Genomic DNA, 21,671 nt, shown 5'->3' with positions numbered 1-21,671 from the left:
CACTGCATATTTATTTCAGTGGGCAGGGGTGTTTTGGGAGGGCTATTTATAGTGCTCCCAAGCCACCCCCAAAAATGCTTCTCGCAGGACTTTTTTTTAACATCCTGGCAAGCGCACTGAAAGCACTCATTGCAACAGAGGCAGTTTTCAGGCGCTTTTTAGCGTTATTTCTAGCGCTAAAATACCTGAAAACTGCCTCAGTGTGAAAGGGGTCTAAGACTTGTTTTAACAGTAATCATTTAGTGGTGGTAAAGATTGTATGGATTGTATGCAGTTTATAAACGCATAATATGTGTGATCACTCTATCACCACCTGTTTGCATGTTCTCATGTTGTACCGGGGATAATTATTCTGCTTTCTTCTGTCGCCCTGTACTCCTGGGTTTGCTTTATGTTCCAGTCCAGTTTATTAAAGGAGCAGAGTGAGACAGGGATTTTCAAAAACCTTTTTTCTTTTTTTCCCTGGCTTTCATGGCTAATTAAAGAGCCGGTTGCTAAGAGATGATCAGAAGCATCATCATGAGACTCTAATGCAGTTTCTTTTTTTCCCTACCTTTAACATCTAGGTTGTGGACCAGAGTTTGAGGCTTCCGCTAATCGGTACGTTTGGTAATGGCCGCTCTTGAGAATTCTTCAACACCTCAAGGGAAACAAAGACGATTGGCAAGACAAGCCCAAAAAGACACTCCGAAATGGTCACAGGAATATGACTCAGGACAACAGACTATGCCGGGGAAGGCACATGAGTTTTTTCAGATTTGTGATACAGAGGGCAAAGGCTTTATTGCGCGATGTGATATGCAGGTAAAACCAACATTTGATCATAACAAAAATGCTGTTGTGAAACATAGTAGCCCAAGAACTGTAAAATATTATTTTCTTTTGGGTTTTCTGTACATGAACTTTAGTTAAATTTTTTTTCAAGTGACTGTGCAACAGCAGTAAATTTATAGCATAGGTTTCTCAATATGAAGGTTAATACATAAATGTTTTTTGCCTGTGTGTTTTTTCTTATTTTTATCTGATGGTTTATTATAAAATGGTTAAATTATTATTATTAATTTTATTATTATTACTACAGGTACTTAAATTATTGTGTCATATCCATTCTGTTCACCAGCTTTATATATCCCATAACCATAAAATGTATTAGTATTTTACAGCATGACCATTTTTATAATTTTATTATTACAAAATGTATTTTAAAATGAAGGGGAATAGCAAAATGATGATCCTCGGAAAAACTTTCAGTGTTTTGAAATACTTTTTTGCCCGCTCTTGCATCCATCAAATGACTGGTGTCTAGAATGAAATAGTTGCAAAAGAGTGAAAAAAAATAACTTCAAATCTGCTTGTGAATATTACCATAAGCAAATATATAAAATACAGTAGATAAAAATACAAAAGAATATGAATGTATATGTGAAATATTGGTATTGATTAAGGGACGTACAGAAAATAAATACTGATCATTGGAAGTTCCAGAGGAAGAACATTATGTGTTCTAGTGAAGCGTCCCTTTCCTGAATCTTGATAACTCATGAGCTAAGTGACAAATTCTTTTTATTTCAGAATAAATGGAAAACAAGAGGCCATTGAATGTTATTATATGCAGTATATTGGTGTTATGCCCTGTACACACGGTCGGATTTTCCGACGGAAAATGTGTGGTAGGACTCTGTTGTCGGAAATTCTGACCGTGTGTGGGCTCCATCACACATTTTCCATCGGAATTTCCAACACACAAAGTTTGAGAGCTTGCTATATAATTTTCCGACAACAAAATCCGTTGTCGGAAATTCCGATCATGTGTACACAAATCCGACGCACAAAGTGCCACGCATGCTCAGAATAAATTAAGAGACGAAAGCTATTCGCTAATGCCCCGTTTATAGTCCTGACGTACGTGTTTTACATCACCGCGTTTAGAACGATCGGATTTTCCGACAACTTTGTGTGACCGTGGGCATTATAGTAGGATGCTGGGATGTATTTATATGGGGTGGTTTAAATTATGAGAAATGTCTAGTTTTCCATAAATGTAGATTTTGGTATTTTAAAAATGTATTTTTATTGGTTAATTAGGTGATATTTAATTTTTTCATAGGTTGTGCCTCTGATAATCTAAAGCAATTCCAAGGAAAGGAAAAACAAACCTAAACTGAATGAAAATGTTATCTTTTTTGTGTAATAGATTTTATATGTATTGACACTTTTTTGTTGTAAGAGTAAAATAATAATAATAATAATAATTTTAATTCAATCTATGTGGCCATTGGGTAGATATTATTATTATACAGGTTTTATATAGCGCCAACAGTTTGCGTAGCGCTTTACAACATGAGGGCAGACATTACAGTAACATTACAATTTGGTACAAGAGGAATCAGAGGGCCCTGCTCGTTAGAGCATACAATCTAAAAAGGGAGGGTCAATTGATACAAAATGTAATAGCTGTGGGGGATGAGCTGATAGAGGAAGTAAAACAGTGTTAGTTAGAAGCAGGATAGGCTTCTTTAAAGAGAAGGGTTTTCAGGGATCATCTAAAGATGGAAAGATTAGAGGACAGTCGGACAGATTGGGGTAGGGAGTTCCAAAGGATGGTAGAAGCTCTGGACAAATCCTGGAGGCGAGCATGGGAGGAGGTGACAAGGGAGCTAGAGAGCAGGAGGTCTTGGGAGGACCGAAGAGAGCGGCTTGGTTGGTATTTTGGGACCAGGTTAATGATGTAGCTGGGGACAGAGTCTATGTAAAGGTAATCCAATGAGGAGGGAGTTGCAGTACTGGTGGTGTCATTAGTTAAAAGGGGTCGTGTTCTGGAAATGTTGCGGAGGCTAAGGCGGCATGATTTGGACAGGGATTGTATGTGGGCCTGAAAGGAAAGTTCAAAGTCTAAGGTTACCCCTAGCACCCTGGCATGTGGGGATGGACTGATAGATGTGCCATTGATCTTGACAGAGAAGTCAGGGGAAGGGGCACATGTGGAAGGAAATATTAAGAGCTCAGCTTTAGATAGATTCAGTTTGAGAAGTGGTTTGACATCCAGGCTGATATGTAGATATGTGTAGCCTTGACTCTGCCATTAACTGCAAGACCTAAAAGGGTGATTGTTAACTGTCAGCATTTCTACCTATTGCTTACACAGAGAGGGAGCAGCCATTTTGTTACTGAATCAATGTTTATAAAATGTAGTCAGTACCATAAACTGTGTTGTAATATAGCAATGACATCCTAGGGATCTCATTGTGTAAATGTTGGTTCTAGCAATAAAATAGTTATTGCAGAAGTCCAGCAGTTGGGTTGACAATCTATCACATACACACACATATATAAATATATATACAGTATATATATATATATATATATATATATATATATATATATATATATAAATAAATATATATATATATTTGGAAATTATTGACCAGGGAACAGTTGCAACTCTTAAACAGGGTCTAAAAGTTGCAGGTCTCAAAGGAGAAGTATGACCAAAGCTCTTTGCTCATACATCTCCTTTGGGTCACAGGAGTGCACTTGGTTCTGCACTCCTGTGACCCAGATTTAGCAGACAACAGGATGTCGGGACCCTCCACAGTCAGTGGAGGGGCAAAGCACAGCATGTAGCGCTACCCCCATTAAGCCACTCTAATTTAATTGTTTCTTTCCCAAGATTAATGCAGAGGCAGGCACACAGCTACAGTTCATTCAATCCTGCTCATTAATCAGTCTAGCTGGTATACTTTTAATTGCTGAATAACTTGGAAAGGGTGTAGGGTGATATGGGATACTCCAGAACTACTGAATAATAGCAGGAGGACATTTCACTTCGCTAAGCCTCCCTGAACAGTCTTTATACAGGAGCAAAGAAAGATGGCCAGAATTGAGTCATTGTAAAAGCTATCTCAGTTAAAACTACCGCTGGCACTTCCACCCAAAGCAAACAGCACACAGTCAGTATGGGACTCAGGTCAGGTCAATAGGCTCACTAGGCTCAGGTCAGTACTCACAATATCACAGGATCACTGAATGCCATCTTCCAGTATCCACCAGACACTCTTCAGTAAGGGAGAGGTTAATGCCCACAATGCCACAGAACAACCAGACCATTTCACTGGGCACTCTTCAGTGAGCTCTCCAGACAAGGTCCTTAGGTGAAATCCCTTGATTAGCTTCAGAAAAGGATTTTAGAAGCAGGCTCCCCAGCTATGCTACAGCTGGGACCTCAATGAGCATACAGCAAACTCCAGAAATAAAGCCCCTCGGGCTGGGGACTCATCCTGCAGAATTAGACCCAGGACTAACCTGCGCTGCTCTTTATTCACCAACTGGGCACACCTCCACAGTGATTGACTGAAGTCCCATACATATTTATTTATTTGACTTTTCAGCCCTCTAGAATACAGGTAGAAACAATTAAACATGCACCCTGTGAAACACAGAACAACCCAACACAATCAATAACTGCTCCAGTGATTACCGAGAAGCCAAAAAGAACTAAATTTGTCTAACATCCCAGCAACCTACTAGGAGGGTGCTACATTTACCCCCTCCCCCTATTTCCACTTAATAAAAGTTTTTTTATTTTGTAAACAATGCAAACTGTTCAAGTACAAAGTATGGGAGACTGGCACCAGGTCATAATAAGGCTCTATTCACACTAATGCGTTTTTTGATGCATTTTGCATTTTGCAGAAATGCATGGGAATTTTTTAACATGGGTTCCTATGAAACATGTTCACATCAATGCATTTTTGTGCCTCTGCGTTTTTGGAAAGGGTCGGGGACTTTTTTTCATGAAAAATGCAGCGTTTTGCATGTAAAAGAATTCAATGGACCCGCATTCAAAAACGCAAGTACCGCGTTTATACCGCGTTTATACCGCGTTTTTGCCATGTTTTGCGTTTTTTTTTCTTTCTTTTTTTTACACTGTATACAATATAAAAAAAAAAACTGTAAAAAACCACAAAACGTAGCAAAACGCAAGTTCAAAAACGCGGCAAGCACCGCAAAAAGCACTGCAGAAACGCTCAAAAGCAACATGCATAGATGTGAATCGAGCCTAAGACTAAATCAGGTGTCAGAACTCTTACATCTATAATTTGACACATATAGCTAGGTAAAGCCCTACCGCTAGCTATTAATAAGTGGTTAGTACTTCCAAAATATTATTAGCGCATTATACTTCAGTCAAATTCCTCCACCCCAAACGCGCTCATCCATGTCTTTATGGACCTTGCTTTGCGCACTGGTGCACAGTCATGTTGGAACAGGAAGGGGCCATCCCCAAACTGTTCCCACAAAGTTTAGGACATAAAATTGGCCATAATGTCTTGGTATGCTGATGCCTTAAGAGTTCCCTTCACTGGAACAAAGGGACCAAGCCCAACCGCTGAAAAACAACCCACACCATAATCCCCCCTCCACCAAATGATTTGGACCAGTGCACAAAGCAAGGCCCATAAAGACATGGATAAGCGAGTTTTGGGTGGAGGAACTTGACTGGCCTTCACAGAGTCTGGACCTCAACCTGATAGAACACCTTTGGGGTGAATTAGAGCGGAGACAACATCAGTGCCTGACCTCACAAATGCACTTCTGGAAGAATGGTCAAACATTCCCATAGACACACTCCTAAACCTTGTGGACAGCCTTCTTAGAAGAGTTGAAGCTGTTATAGCTGCAAACGGTGGGCCAACTCAATATTGGGCCCTATGGACTAAGACTGGGATTTCATTAAAGTTCATGTGTGTGTAAAGGCCGGTGTCACAATACTTTTGACAATATAGTGTATTTTCACATTCTGGCCATTGGCTCTGCAAGCCCAAAGTGCAAAGGTCTAATGTTGTTGAAAGAAACCGCAAAATGTACAATGTTGCGAAAAATGGAAACATTTGCCTGCAACTGTTGTTTTACTCTTTCTTCACAACTCCAGCAATTCATGTGTAATGCCACATACACACGAGAGGACTTTCCATCAGAGTAGACTCTGACGGTCTTTCCGACTGAGTCCCGATGAAACGGACTTGCCTACACACGATCACACCAAAGTACAATTGTTTAGAATGCAATGACATACTACGGGACTAGAAAAAGGAAGTTCAATAGCCAGTAGCCAATAGCTGCCTTTGCGTCGTTTTTGGTCCGTCGGACTAGCATACAGACGAACAGTTTTCTCGATAGGGATTGAGTCCGTCGGAAAGATTTGAAACATGTTCTATTTCTAGGTCCGTCAGAATTTTCGAAAGAGAAGGTCCGATGAAGCCCACACACGATCGGAATGTCCGACGGAATGATTCGTCGGACCTTTTCTGCCGGAAAGTCCAGTCGTGTATATGCGGCATTAGTGCAGAGTATTCCCTTCCCTGTTAGATTCAACAGAATGCTCAAGGGTTTCAGGTGAGGAGTTGCCCCCTACTTTGGGCAACAGTTCAGCTCTTGAAACAACAATGACCATATATCCAAAAACTTTAGATACACTGGCAAAGGGTCCCCTCCACAAGAATTTTACTACAGTAGGAGCAACATTTTCTTTATGAGCATATCCAGCAAGTTATGAGTAGGGGCAGAGGATCCCCTCTGCAGATCTGAAGTAATAGTAATTGGGAGTTTCCAGGCATGAGCTGTCCCCAGCCTTGGGCAACAGTTCAGTCTGTAATTAAATTTTCTTACTAGTCAAATTGTAGATCGGTCCATAAAGCACAACAACAATTGAGGAGCAAAACAAGCATAGCATCTCATCTGTTTTCCTTTTTGCAGACAGCACATAGGATTCAGGAGCCCTTTTGCTCAGCTTCCTAAGAATCGCATCCAGAGGCAGGCTCTCAGCATTCTCCAGCACCAGAATGACATATTCACTGCAGGTCGAGCAGTGCTTCCCCGCAATGGTTACATTGGCTCCAAGCCCTGATTACAGTGGTCAGCTTTCAGAATGTTCTGCACACAATCCCCAAGTGCCCAGCTCCTCTCAATGTGTGCTCCTACCTCTGTTAACAGCTATCTCCAGGGTTCAGCTAACTGGCCAGGGCATCATCATAGCCTGGTACCTGGAAGAGCAACAATATACCATCTTGGTACAACCTCACTTAATCTTTTCTCTCTCCCTGCGTGGTAGATTCCTTCCTCTTCTTGGGGGCTCTACCAGCAAGCTTCTCCCAGTGTGTAAGCAGCTCTTCCAAAGCTGCCCCATTGAAAATGCCTCTGAACCAGACAGCAATTTCCTCAGCGAGACATGAACTTTCATTGTAATAAAGTACTGCAGTGATTCTCTCCTGTATGTGGCTGGCAACGGCCACATGAGCTTAAAGGAAATCTCATATGAACTCCCACGTGTGCGCTACCCTCCTAGGTGCCGCTGTAATTTAACTGGTTCTTTACCAAGATAAGTGCAGAGGCAGCCAGGTACACAGCAAACAGCTGGGGACTCCTCCTGCTGGATTAGACCCAGGGCTAGCTAGGGCTGCTTCATTTATTTATGGGCTCTTCAGCCACCTACTGGGCACACATCCCCAGGGAAGTACCATAAATATTCAGCTGCTTATTTGACTTTCCAGCCCACTATGATTCTAGAATCCTCTAAAACGCGGGGGGGAAACAATCAAACGTCCAGCCTGTGAAGCTCAGAACAGCCCAAAGCAATCAGCAACTGCTCCACTAATTACAGTGGAGCCCAAAAAAACTAAATTTACTTAATATTTGTCAGGGCTTGGCTCAGACCTTCCTTCTCTGAGCTGGCCACTTAGCTGACGGCTAATTGCCAGCTCCTATCTCTCCACAGTGACTCACCTGTTGATGATATCCTGCTCGTCAGTCCTGCCTACTTAAGCCATCCAGTCCAGATGATCTCTGCCTTCGCCTTGGTCACATCTCTAGAGACACTCTCCTGTGTTCCTGTTAAAGACTTGCTTGGCTGACATTCCTTCAGGCTCCAGATCCTGCTTGCTGTTCTACGCTGTTCTCTGTCTCCCTGATGTTTTGGCTTGTCTGACTATCTGTTCTGGTTCCTGAACTCTGGCTATGTTTTGACTACGTTTACTCTGTTTACCTGTTTTTATTATTATTAAACAAGTGTAATTTAACTGTACTTCTGTCTCAGTCTGATTCATGGTTTCTGTCAATATCCTAGCAACCTAACTACCACTAGGAGAGTGCCACATCTACATATGTATATAGATATATATTATATATTGTAAGGGGGGCATGCATGAAATACGGATACGACACCCAGGAACAGTCCTGCACTTTTATTTAGCAGGACAGCAAACAAAAAGAGTTTTCATGCTCAAGGGCTTGATACAGAAAGACCATAGCATAAAACAATCTATGTACTCATATGTTTCTGAAAACAAGATGTCCCCTAATGGTTTCCGCAACACAAACAGGTATCACTTGTACCTTTTTGTGTTCTAAGCAGCAGGTTCCTACAGCAGTGAGAAATAGAGAGAGCCCTAGCATCGGTCAGCTCACATATACAGTATAATAGTCTGTGCACAGCTGAGACCATTAATGAGGTCTGGCTACAGGTAAAAGGTGGACCTAGTATGAAGGCTTTTCCCCATTCTAAATTTTTTTTTTCCCACAAATAGAGCTTTCTTTTGGTGGTATTTGATCGCCTCTGTGTTTTTTATTTTTTGTGCAATAAACAAAAAAAGAGTGACAATTTTGAAAAAAAACACAATATTTGTACTTTTTGCTATAATAAATACCCCCCTTTTTTTTTAAAAGCAAATTTTTTCTCAGTTTAGGCCAATATTTATTCTTCTACATATTTTTGGTAAAAACAAATTGCAATAAGCATATATTGATTGGTTTGCGCAAAATTTATAGCGTCTTTAAAATAGGGGATAGATTTAAAGCATTTTTATTATTATTTTTTTTTTTAGTAACGGCGGCAATCTGTGATTTTTATCGAGACTGCGATATTATGTCGGAAACATCGGACACTTTTGACACATTTTTGGGACCATTGGCATTTATACAGTGATCAGTGCTATAAAAATGCACTGATTACTGTAAAAATGTCACTGGCAGGGAAGGGGTTAACAGTAGGGGGCGATCAAGGGGTTAACTGTGCTCCCTAGTGTGTGTTTCTAACTGTAGGGGGAGGGGACTGACCTAGAGGAAATGACAGATCGTGGTTCCTAGCTATTAGGAACTCACGATCTGTCACTCCTCACAGAACAGAACAGGGATTTGTGTGTTTACACACACACGTGCCTGTTCTGTCGCTCGTGGCCAGCGGTCATCGCGACAGTCGGTCACAAGCATCGGCACCCCTGCAGTGCAGCGGGCACGTGTACGCGCCTGCTATCCCGTTCCCGCGAGCTGACGTATAGCTACGATGGTTCGCGGGATCGTGCCGACCTGCCGCAGTATAATGACGGCGGCTGGTAGGCAAGCGGTTAAATTCTGAGAAAACAAACTGTTTTCTGCACATCAGCCATAAACCCTGGAGACACTCATCTTGTGTATGTAAGAAACCTAAATAAATCATTATATATACACTGTCCACAATCCTGCCCGCCAGTGCCTCACAATACATATATGCATACATACACACTTCTAAAGCAACGCATTCTAAAAAATGAAATCTTGTTTTAGAGGCTCCATGGTGAATTACCTCTTAGTCATGAAGAACTGGAAAAGGTATTCGACACCCTGGATACTGATGGAAATGGCTTTCTGACCTTAGAAGAATTCACTACAGGATTTAGTAAGTTTTTGCTTATAAATTTTGAGTGTACTGAATTTTGGTGTATTCATAGCTGACCTAGTAAAATATGAGATACATGTAATGTGAATAAATCCACAAACCCATATCTGGGTTGGTAGAGAGCCTCTGTACACTACATAGACCCAGTGCGAAAGGATAGACAACTCCATAATGGGAAATTCTGGGTATTTCTCTTCACTCCCAAATGCCTAAGAGTAAATTGAAGATACATATAAGCAGCCTTTAGAGTAGGAAGTTATTGTGTATCTATTGGCAAAACCTTTTTTTTTTTGTTTAATGAAGGTTTTATCCAACCCAGTCAGTTTTTTTTTTTTGTTTTGCTGTCAGTGTCCTCACTGGGAAGATTCAACTGCTGTATTTGTCGTAGTGACCATTTTCTGAATAGGCTAAAAAAAATCCAGAATTTTGTCACCAAAATAATAATGGAAGGGACCTCTTCAAATGTAGAACATTTTTGAGGTGTAAGCTAAGAGGGGATTTTCCTCATGGAGAAATGCTCTCTTGTTTCCTGTTGTATCTATAGGGCAGATGGTGAATTTAAATCTACCCCAGTGAGACACACACAGCACTTTAACAGGGGTGTTAGCCCTTGGCTACTATATCCAAACCTAAAATATTTTTTTGGGCCCTAAAAATGTTAAATCCTACCTACATAATCAGAAGCTTAGAAAGTTGCTGAAGGAACTAAAATGAGAAAGCCAAAGGTAATTTAAAAAATGTGAAGTATTTATAATACAATTGTTCAATGTTTACCATTTCAGGTCAGTTTCTACATAGAGAGGAAATCCTAGCGCATGAAACACCTCATGGGGAACTTGCTGAACAGCTAGAATTTGAAAATGCTTATCAAACAAAATGGGAAGAAAGTAATCAGGAAACCCAAGAGGAGGATGAAAACACCCAATTCTACAACCTAATTGACGGCTTAGGGGCCAACAAATTTTTGGAAGAGTAGGTTCAAAATGGAAAATGTAGTAATCATGCAAACGGTCTGCCACAATCATAATTTATCTGAAGAACACCTAGTTATGTACTTTTTTGTGTGTTACATGCATCTGCACGCACATTGCTATATATAGGCAAAAGTTTTGGGACACCTAACATCACACATATGAGTTTTTTTGGACATCTCATTCCAAAACCATAGGCATTAATATGCCTCACACACACACATACCCACATCCACACACACACACACATCCACACACACACACAGCCACACACACACACATCCACACACACACACACACACACACACATCCACACACACACATCCACACACACACACACACACATCCACACACACACACACATCCACACACACATCCACACACACACACATCCACACACACATCCACACACATCCACACACACACACACACACACACACACACACATCCACACACACACACACATCCAGACACACACACACATCCACACACACACACATCCACACACACACACACATCCAGACACACACACACATCCACACACACACACATCCACACACACATACATCTTGTGACTGTGACAATCTTAAAGAGGAAGTAAACTTCCATGTATTGTTTGTACCTATAGGTAAGCCTATAATAAGGCTTACCTATAGGTACTGTAAATATCTCCAAAATGTGCTTCGTTTAGGAGATATTTACTGCATCATCGTTGCATGCGCTTTGAAGGAAAGGCAACCCGTGCCGTTTCTTCAAAGTCCTGTGCTGTGACCGGCGGCTCCCGTGCTCATGCGCAGGAGTGACGTCACGTGGCTCCAGCCAGTCACACAGCCGGAGTCTGCAGGTAAGTTTCACATAATGTGCTAGCATGCGATGCATGCTAGCACATTATGCCTTTACTTTTGCAGGTCAGGAAAAAAAAAACACTTTACTTCCTCTTTATGGACCGTGCTTTGTCCACAAGAGCACAATCAGGCTGTAACAGAAAATGGGCCCTCCCAAAACTGCTCCTACAATATTGGAAGCACAAAATTGTCCAAAATGTCTTTGTGTGCTGCAGCATTGACATTACCCTTGTTATTGAGTTCAGGTGAAAAGACCTGAACTTAGTAATTTGGAGGGGTCTCTGTATACTTCTGACCATGTAGGCATGATGGTCAAGTGTCCAGTGTTAGTCTATATAGTGTATTTTACATGTTTTTATAAAGGTTAAAGGTTAAAAAGGATTTGTTGTTAAGATAATTTGCTTCTTGTTAAGAATATGTAAATGCTTGGACATCTATAGTCTGGTCATCAATTAACCACTTAAGCCCCGGACCATTTGGCTGGCCGAAGACCAGAGCACTTTTTGCGATTCGGCACTGCATCGCTTTAACTGACAATTGCGTGATCATCCGACGTGGCTCCCAAACAAAATTGGCGTCCTTTTTTCCCCACAAATAGAACTTTCTTTTGGTGGTATTTGATCACCTCTGCGGTTTTTATTTTTTGCGCTATAAACAAAAAAAGAGCGACAATTTTGAAAAAAACGCATTTTTTACTTTTTGCTATAATAAATATCCCCCAAAAATATAAAAAAAACCTTTTTTTTTCCTCAGTTTAGTCCGATACGTATTCTTCTACATATTTTTGGTAAAAAAATCGCAATAAGCGTTTGTTGATTGGTTTGCGCAAAAGTTATAGCGTCTACAATATAGGGGATAGTTTTATGGCATTGACACTGACACTGATCACAGCTCCTGTGTCGTGTCATGTCACACTAGCTACGTGTGACGCGACACGACACAGGGAGCTGTGATCAGTGTCAGTGTCATTAGGCAGAACGGGGAAATGCTTGTTTACATCAGCATTTCCCCATTCTTCCTCTCCGTGAGACGATCGTGGGTATCCCCGCGGACATCGAGTCTGCGGGACCCACAATCACACTCACGGAGCTCGCGGCAGGGTAGCGCGCATGTCACCGCCGGCGCGCACGCGACCACGCGGCGGCAAATTTACAGGGACGTACCTGTATGCCCATTTGCCTATCCATGCCATTCTGCCGACGTAAATGTTCGTGCGGCAGTCAGCAAGCGGTTAAGGTGTTAATGTGTTTTAATCTCTTCAGGACCACATAGTACTGCAGACAAGCGGCTCCTACAGGCACACTGAAGTATGCAGGGCGTGTGCCCCCCCCCCCCCCCCGACTCCTGCTGATTAGACACAGTGAGATTTTGTCAATGATCCATGGCTGAGACCCACTGATGTGTCCAATCCCAGCCTAGAGCCCTGTGTTGACAAACAACACATGGGTTCTGTTCAGAAGGAACGATCTCTTTGTTTCTTTGTAGGCAGAAGGAACAAAGAGATTTTAAGTAAAAAATAGCACATAATACACACATTAACACTTGTTAGGCAAACACTTAACCCCTTGATTACCCCAAGATCTTAACCCCTTCCCAGCCAGTGTCATTAGTACAATGTCAGTGTACAGTATTTTCACTGATCACTGTATTTGTGTCACTGGTAATGTCAGTGTCAGTTAGTCAGTTCCCACCCAGTGTCAGATTGCCTGCCACACAGCATGCAAAAAAAAGACTAAAAATTCCAGTATATATACCGTATTTTCCGGCGTATAAGATGACCTTTTATACTTAAAAAATCCTCCAAAAATTGGGGGTCGTCTTATACGCTGGTCTATGGATGTCAGCCCACTGGAATTGCATTAATGTCCGGCTGAGCCAATCACGGTGAGCGATGTATTCTATTAATGAATACAAAGCCTGCTCGGATTGGCTTTTAGATTCAGAGAGGCGCGGGCTGATGGGGTTCCAACCTCTGCCAATCACGGCGAGCGATGTATTCTATTAATGAATACAAAGCCTGCTCGGATTGGCAGAGGTTGTAATATCATCAGCCTACGCCTCTCTGAATCTCAAAGCCAATCCGAGCAGGCTTTGTATTCATTAATAGAATACATCGCTTGCCGTGATTGGCTCAGCGTGGTATACTGTAATACTGTATACAGTTTGTTACCGAATGCGGCTACCCCTCAGCTCCTCTTCCTTCCACCTCGCCATCCACCACCGGAGCTTTGGTTTGAAGCACCTCGCCCTCCATCTGGAACCGGACCCTTTATCTGGCACCTGACCCTACATCTGGCATCTGACCCACCATCAGTGGATTTTGCTGGGCACATGAGGTATTTACCACCGCAGCATTGCTTCACAAAGCTTGTGATTAAGTTGCACAGACTTATTATTGCTGTTTCAGTATGTTACCCAAGCTACTAGACAGACTAGTTGGAAGGGGGTCATCTTATACTGCAAGTATATCTCAAAACTAAAGTTTTAGCTGGAAAATTAGTGGGTCGTCTTATACGCCCAGTCGCCTTATACACCGGCAAATATGGTATATCATAGTTTGTAGATGTTATGGTGTTGATTTAACAAAGAAAAATAGACTGTGCACTTTTGCAAGTGCAGTTGCTCCAGAGCTTTTTAAATGAGAGGGAGCTCTGCTAACTTCCATCATCCAATCATGTGCAAGCAAAAATGCTGTTTTTTTTAATTTTTCCTTTAATGTGATTGGGTATTCTGTGAAGCTTTACCCCATTTACTAATTTACTAAGTTTTAGAGCAACCAGGCATACACTGGACGGCCATCGGGACTACCGGGAGTTTCCCAGTGGGCTGATGGCTCAGTGGGCTGGTTTCAGTGACAGCCTGCCAAATTAATGGCTGCACGGGTAGTAGTAGTAATTTGAGCACCGCTGCACTGCCCATGGCTAGGTATTGAGCTTCCAGACACAGCGCGGCGCACTTCGGCTCTTTCCACCCTCGCTCGGATCTTTCTGAACACCCCACAAATCTTCCGGCACCTCCAGCCCGCACTAAAATATTTTCAGCAAAAAAAATCATATATAAACTATACTTATAATTAAAAGCATTATATCCAAGCTATGGCCTGGACATAGTTTGGATATAATGGTTTTAATTATAAGCATAGTTTATATATGAATTTTTTGCTGAAAATATTTTTATGAACATTTCAATATTCATTGACACTTTTGATGAACTTTTAGCTACGATGGATTTTGCATATTGTTTGAATCATTATTTGCACCGAATGGATTTTTAATGTTATTTTAGTTAGCGCACACATCCTTTGCTATATATTCAATTTATCTGTGGGTTTGTGGTAACCTGTTTGATGATGGCAGATGCTCACTACTGCAGTTGATCAAAAATAGGTGTGCACATTAGTTGTTTATTTTAAAATATATAATGCAGAGCCAGGCTTCGGGCCTAGTCCTATGGGGCAGGTGACAGGGGGACACCAGGGGGGAGAGGGGGGCTGAAAGATACAAGACAACCAGGGGGACCAGGGAATGAAGAGGCTCCTGTGGGAAGAAGGAGCCCTAAGGAATGAAGGGGGTGTTTGAGATGTAGGGGCCCTATAAGAAGGACCCTATGAAATGAAGGGGGCCCCCAATGGGAAGAAGGACCCTATGGAATGTAGGGGGTTGTATGGGATGTAGGGGGCCTAGAAGATGGACCCCATCGAATGAAGGGGGCCCCAATGGGAAGAATTGGGGTTATGGTTTCTGCATCAGTCTTGATGACATCAAAAGACCTTAGACCGCTGGAGCATGGGGGAGAAGACTCTCTGAGAACCAGTCTGGCAGGATGGAGGATCAAGTAAGCAAATCTTCCTTTTTCATGCTGCCTGGACCTAAACAATGCATTGTGGGCACAATTTTATTGTCACATGACAAACTTACCTTTGAAGCAAAGCCCTCCAGCAGTGTGCTGTCACTGCTGCTGGGGGCTTCCCCCTTCACCCGGTCTTCCTTCTGGGTTTGCGTGCTTCTGCTGTGTGGATAGCTGGGCTGTGATAACGTCACTCTCGTGGAAGTGCACAGGATACTGTTTTTGTGTGTATTTGCAAAATTAGAGTGGGCTGCTCTGGATGAAGTCCAGGGCCAAATTTTTGTCCCAGTCCAGCCCTGAGAGCAACTGCACTTCGCAAAGTGCACAGTCTATTTGCCTTTAGTAAATTAACCCCTATAACTTTCAGGCAAATCAATCAATATACACCCTTTGGTGTATATGTTTTGTTTGGGTACAGGGTTGCATGACAGCGCAATTACCAGTTAAAGTAGCACAGTGCCAAATAGCAAAAAATGGCCTGGTCATAAAGGGGTAAAACTTTCTGGAGCTGAAGTGGTTAAGTGCACTTTTTCTTTAAATATTCATACTTCCCTGGTTTCTTTGGCTGTGTACAATCATCAGAAGAAATAATACTAAATAATTACTTTTTAAGCAATACTTCCGATGTTTCCTTCAAATAGAATAGTAAGCCTTGATTAAATATAATAGAATCCTTGATTAGTTATTTCTGTTCTTTGGAACCTCTGGAATGCCTATCAATCCTGAAGTTGTCATGAAAGTCACAATAAGAGCCGAACAAATGCAGCTTTACTGGCCTGGCACAAATAGAAACTAACTTCTAACTACTAACTTCTCTGAGGTTTTTGCTTTTGTGACGGGCTCCCTTTACATCTACTGTGTAAAAACAGGAATATATTTAAAGGGAGAATTGTTTATGCAGCTCTTTGACACCAGTTCACAAAGGATGAGTTGAAGTCAGTGCTCATGAATAAACAATTCCTAGTTAGATGTGTAAATACAAATAATGGCTCTTCAGTACAATCACATAAAACATTGTATGTTTTGAACTTCCTGAGAAAAGTCTTTACAGTTCCGTGTTTATAGCCAAGTAGCAAGACAAGTTATTACATGCCACATAGTTCATTTCTGGATATAAGTGGCGGCACAAACAGCGAGATTCTGCTTAAAATGTATCTGAATATAGTAACCGGTTCTGTTTTTGTTCCTTCTTGTAGGTTACTAACCTCAATTTTAAAATGATTAAAGGGAGGTTTCATCATCACAGATTTGCATTAATAAAAGGCAGAAATTAGGGCTTTGGGGTGCTTTTACATAGTTACTTAGTAGGTGAGGTTGAAAAAAGACACATGTCAATCAAGTCCAACCTATGTGTGATTATGTGTCAGTATTACATTGTATATCCCTGTATGTTGCGCTCATTCAGGTGCTTATCTAATAGTTTCTTGAAGCTATCGATTCTCTCGCCTGAGACCACCGCCTGTGGAAGGGAATTCCACATCCTTGCCGCTCTTACAGTAAAAAACCCTCTACGTAGTTTAAGGTTAAACCTCTTTTCTTCTAATTTTAATGAGTGGCCACGAGTCTTGTTAAACTCTCTTCTGCGAAAAAGTTTTATTTCTATTGTAGGGTCACCAGTACGGTATTTGTATATTGAAATCATATCCCCTCTCAAGCGTCTCTTCTCCAGAGAGAATAAGTTCAGAACCCCCAACACCAACACTGGTGGTGACAGGAAGTGATGGGAGATCTTCCTATCAGCATAAATTATATGCTCTGATGCCTAGGACTTTGGTATTATTAGCAGCAAGGGAAGGAGTTTGGAAAAGCATATTCTTCAGAACAGGCAAGAATTTTCAAGCCCTCCTATTATTCTTTATTAATTCCGCCCTGCAGGACTTGGATGGCTAGGACCCCCAACAAGTTTTTTTTTACTGTTTGGGGAGGTTAACATTCACCTCCTGTCCTAAAGTCACAACAGGAAATGAATGGAAACCTCTTGAAAACCTTTTTCAAACAAAAAAAAAATGTTTTGGATAGAATAGATAATGATCAAAATCCCTGTCTGTTTTTTTTTTTTTTTTAATATTAACTGTCTGTATGCCTATTAGAAGTTCTACCCCCATTTCCTGTTCTGGTGACAGCCATAACATGTTTTGGCTGGGTATACACTTTTAAACCTTACAATGCTAATCACCTTAAAGGATTTCCCTCACTTCCTATCCCACTGGAAGTAGTAATGTAGACACGAAAGGAGGGCAGATCTCTCCAATCGTGATACAGGCAGTGGTGAAGGAAAGGCTAAAATCTTTGTCAGATTTTATTTCTGCTACAGACTAACTATACTGAATACTCAGAAGTGTGCCTGGAAATCTTTGGTTTGTATGTAACTCAGAATACCTATCTGGTTCTCTGTTGCAGTGAGAATGCCATTAAGCGTTTATGGATGGAGTTAAGGAAAGATGATCCTCATCTGCTTCCAAGCTTTGAAGATTTTCTTATAAGAGTCTTTTCCCAGCTCCAGGAAGCCAATGAGGAGAAGAATGAAATGGAATGTGCACTCAAGAAGTCAGTAAACCAATTTTTCTCTTTGCTGTATATAACACACAAAAACCTAAACAAGCACCGCATCCAACATTTAATAAACCTATATATTACCATAGTCCATATTACCATATACATCCTACTATTCTTTGATGCTGCTTCTAAAATTGATTAATGCACAGCCATGTCCAAAATTTCCACTCACTTTAAATGAAGCCTAGAGAAAGTCATGGCCACAAACCAAGAGGCTGTCCATGTGTAGAAAACAGTCATTTTTTTCTATTTGTGTTGGCTTCATCTATACTGTATAAATATAAGTGACTCAATATGTCAGTTCTCTTTTTAGCCTTATTTAGACCCTCATATTTTCTTATTATCATTGATCTATCCATGTTTCAGTGTTTGATGCACTCCTGTTTACCCAATTTTCTTTATCGCACATCATGGGACACAGAGCCACAGTAATTACTGTCTGGGTTATATAGGCACCTTTAGATGATGGACACTGGCACACCCTAGACAGGAAGTTTAGCTCCCTATATAACCCCTCCCCTTACTGGGAGTACCCCAGTTTTTTTGCCAGTGGTTGATCACGAGTAAAGATGTGCTGTGCTGAGCTCCGCTGGAGAAATCTTTGCTGGAGCAAGCCATGCAACTGGATCCATTCAAAGTGTAGTTTCAGGCCGAATTGATTGGTACCCAGGCCTCGTGTCGGAAGAAACAAGGTTTTGCCTGTAACGCTTCTCTTTTTAGAGACCTGGACCCCGAGATCCAGTGTTTGTTTTTTTCAGCTATATTTCCTGGCGGGGTGCTTTACAGGCCCAGGGGTGTGGATCCCCCAATAAACCTGAAGGTTTTTTAACGGAGCCCACCGTGAGAGGTGAAGATTGGGTCAGTCTGGTTTACAACAGAACCCTGCAGCTGGATAAGCTAAGGGAGATTCCTAAGGAATTTTTCTAATTCTTGTTTTCTCCTTTAAGTAAATATTGCCATGCCTAAAGTCTCCACCGGGGGCTGTCAAGAGCACGTACCTGATTCCATGCTCGTCAGTCCCGCTCTGTATCACAAGCTGCACGCATCTTCCAGCCCGGCCCCAGGTAGGATGTGGGAAGTGGGTTTTCTCTTTGGAGGGTCCCCCCACCTGGACAGCTTCTTTTCCATCAGGCAAAGAGGGCATGGATCAGTCGGCGGATGCTGCGCCGCTCCCACTGCCGCCGCCATTATGACGGCTTTCCATCTAGCAGTCCTCCTCCTCTCCTCCACCGCAGTCCCCCCTCCACGTGCAAACCAATCAGATCGGAGGCCCCGCTTGCGTGGGAAAACCGTATTTTTTTGAAAAAGATGAGGGGAGGGCACAATGAGAGGTCGGAGGAGGGGGGCGGGGCCTCAGCGCGGCGTCGGCATAGCCCACCACACGGACTATGCAAAGCTATAAAGGTGCACTTTTTGCAGGTGCATACAGCTAAATGAGGGACACAGAGCAGATGGATGGCATGTGAGTGTGGGTGAAACAGGCATTCCCAGGGCACATTTACTTAGCATCAGACTGAGCCTTGATAGCAGCGGCAGTTGCTGGACTATTTTGCTCAGCAGTGGGTGCATTTCTGGTAGTACCTCTACATTTGTGCTTGGCACTATGGGCAGAAGGGGAGGTACAAATACCCCAAAAAATAGGGGCTCAAAGGGATCTCCCTCAGGACCCTCCCTCTGCAACGCCACCCCCTCTGAAAGGCCTAGGGAGGCTGGTCAGAGTGAGCCATCGGGGTTGTCAGGGGCTGCATCTGCTTCTGGCATTTCAGCCCCTGTATATATTACTCAGGAGGTTTTTTCCTCAGCCATGAGTGGATTGGAGGAAAGATTAACGGCCTTAATCGCATCTTCACAAAGTGGAAGAAAACGCATTAGGTACCCTTCTAACACCCAGGACCCTTAAACAGAGGAACACCGGGGAGGGAAGATGAATCCCCCTCAGGGGACCGTAAAGAGACTGATGACTCCTCTTCTGAGGAATCAAGTGGGGAAGGACCCTCTTCAGCTTCATAGGCTGAGAAATTGCTGGTGCCCAATTCTTCCCATTGGGGCCCCCTTCACTCTCCTACTGAAATGGTCCGCTCCACATTTAAGTTACCCGTAACTGAGTCGGCTGAAAAGCCCACTTCTTGTTTGGGTTCACTCCTCAAGCTATGCGTGCTTTTCCTGTCCATTCATTGCTGGAAAAACTTACAGTGGGGACGGAAAGTATTCCGACCCCCTTAAAGTTTTCACTCTTTGTTATATTGCAGCCATTTGCTAAAATCATTTAAGTTCATTTTTTTACCTCATTAATGTACACACAGCACCCCATATTGACAGAAAAACACAGAATTGTTCACATTTTTGCAGCTTTATTAAAAAAGAAAAACTGAAATATCACATGGTCCTAAGTATTCAGACCCTTTGCTGTGACACTCATATATTTTTTTTTTACAACCAGGAGTGCTTTATTGTAGAATTAACATTTACAATATTATGTAATCACATTTTGTTATACATAAAATATATTTAGTACAGGTTTGTCAGCATTTCACACAAAGCATATACCGTGAACCAATGTCAAAAAAAAAAGAGGAGATCCAAGACCATAAACCTTATCAAATGCAGTATATTCGTTATTCCCTGCTCAGGGGCCAGGAAGGAGGCAGGGAAAGGGAAAAACCAGTAGGGAACATAACCCGGGGGGGGGGGGGGGGTGCGAGGGGGGGAGAGGGGAGACAGCGGAACCAGAAACACCAGAAGAAAGCAGGGGTCAATCAGCATATCCTCCGCTCTACTGATAGTGTCCCGTTGTCTAAATCGATGCCCATGATGACCAAACTTTGTCAAATTTCCATGGGCATCCCGGTTAATGTACGTCAACTTATATAGTGGCAGAGCAGCATTTACTTTATTTTCCCATGTAGCTACATCCGGGGGGACAGAGGAGGTCCACCTACACAGTATCTCTTTCTTAGCATAAAAGAGCAAATATGAAATTAGTAATTTACTATGGTGCGATCTCTGATCATCCTCATGTACACCCAGTAAGGCCAATTCAGGTGTCACGGGAACATTCAAGTCCAGGCGGACGTTTAAATGATCAAATACTCCCTCCCAGAAGTTTGACAGCTTAGGACATTCCCAGAACATGTGTAAATATGATCCCGGATGTGTCAAACATCTGGGGCATTGTGGATCTCTATCTGGATATATTCTAGACATACAAACCGGGGTAAAATAAACCCTATGGAGGAATTTGGTCTGTATAAGTTTATCTCCTGCAGCTATAACCAGCTTGGGGCTCTGTTCAAGACTGTCCTCCCAATCCTCTCTTTCTAACATTGGAATATCGGCCTTCCATTGTTCCCATAGTCTATCCATTTTTACGTTGTCAATTGGCAGTAAAATACCATATAGAGCCGAAAGTGGCTTTATTAGGTCCTCACAAGACAGTAGATTCTCTACGGGGTCCAATTTCAGAGTAGGCTGCGTTTGGAATTGGGCCCTGGCCGCATGCCTCAGTTGAATATAGCGGAAGAACATCCACCCAGGTAGCTCATATTTCCTTGCTAGTTGCGAAAATGACATCAGTGTACCCGTAGGCATAATATCCCTTAGTGTCTTAATGCCGAATCTTGCCCACACCTGGGGGTCTGGTATTGACCTAAAATGAGGTAAGTTGGGATTTCCCCAGAGAGGCTGGACCGGTGACCACTGACCCGCTATGAGGAACCGACGTCTAGCTGCAACCCAAACCTTCAT

General features: G+C 42.3%; 1 protein-coding gene across 2 annotated transcripts in view; it reads left to right on the top strand.

Moving 5' to 3' along the window:
• The window catches only part of CRACR2A (calcium release activated channel regulator 2A), a 208,565-nt gene that overhangs the window by 73,173 nt on the left and 113,721 nt on the right, over positions 1-21,671 (top strand). For both annotated transcript variants that reach the window (XM_073621246.1, XM_073621245.1), the window contains exons 2-5: positions 567-804; positions 9,598-9,709; positions 10,492-10,681; positions 17,772-17,918. In XM_073621246.1, coding sequence (XP_073477347.1) covers positions 613-804; positions 9,598-9,709; positions 10,492-10,681; positions 17,772-17,918 — 641 coding nt within the window. In that variant the 5' untranslated portion in view covers positions 567-612. The remainder of the gene's footprint in view (positions 1-566; positions 805-9,597; positions 9,710-10,491; positions 10,682-17,771; positions 17,919-21,671) is intronic.

Source organism: Aquarana catesbeiana, linkage group LG03 (genome assembly GCF_042186555.1).
Source record: "Aquarana catesbeiana isolate 2022-GZ linkage group LG03, ASM4218655v1, whole genome shotgun sequence".
NCBI lineage: Eukaryota > Metazoa > Chordata > Amphibia > Anura > Ranidae > Aquarana > Aquarana catesbeiana.
This window is presented reverse-complemented; position numbering and strand designations above follow the sequence as displayed.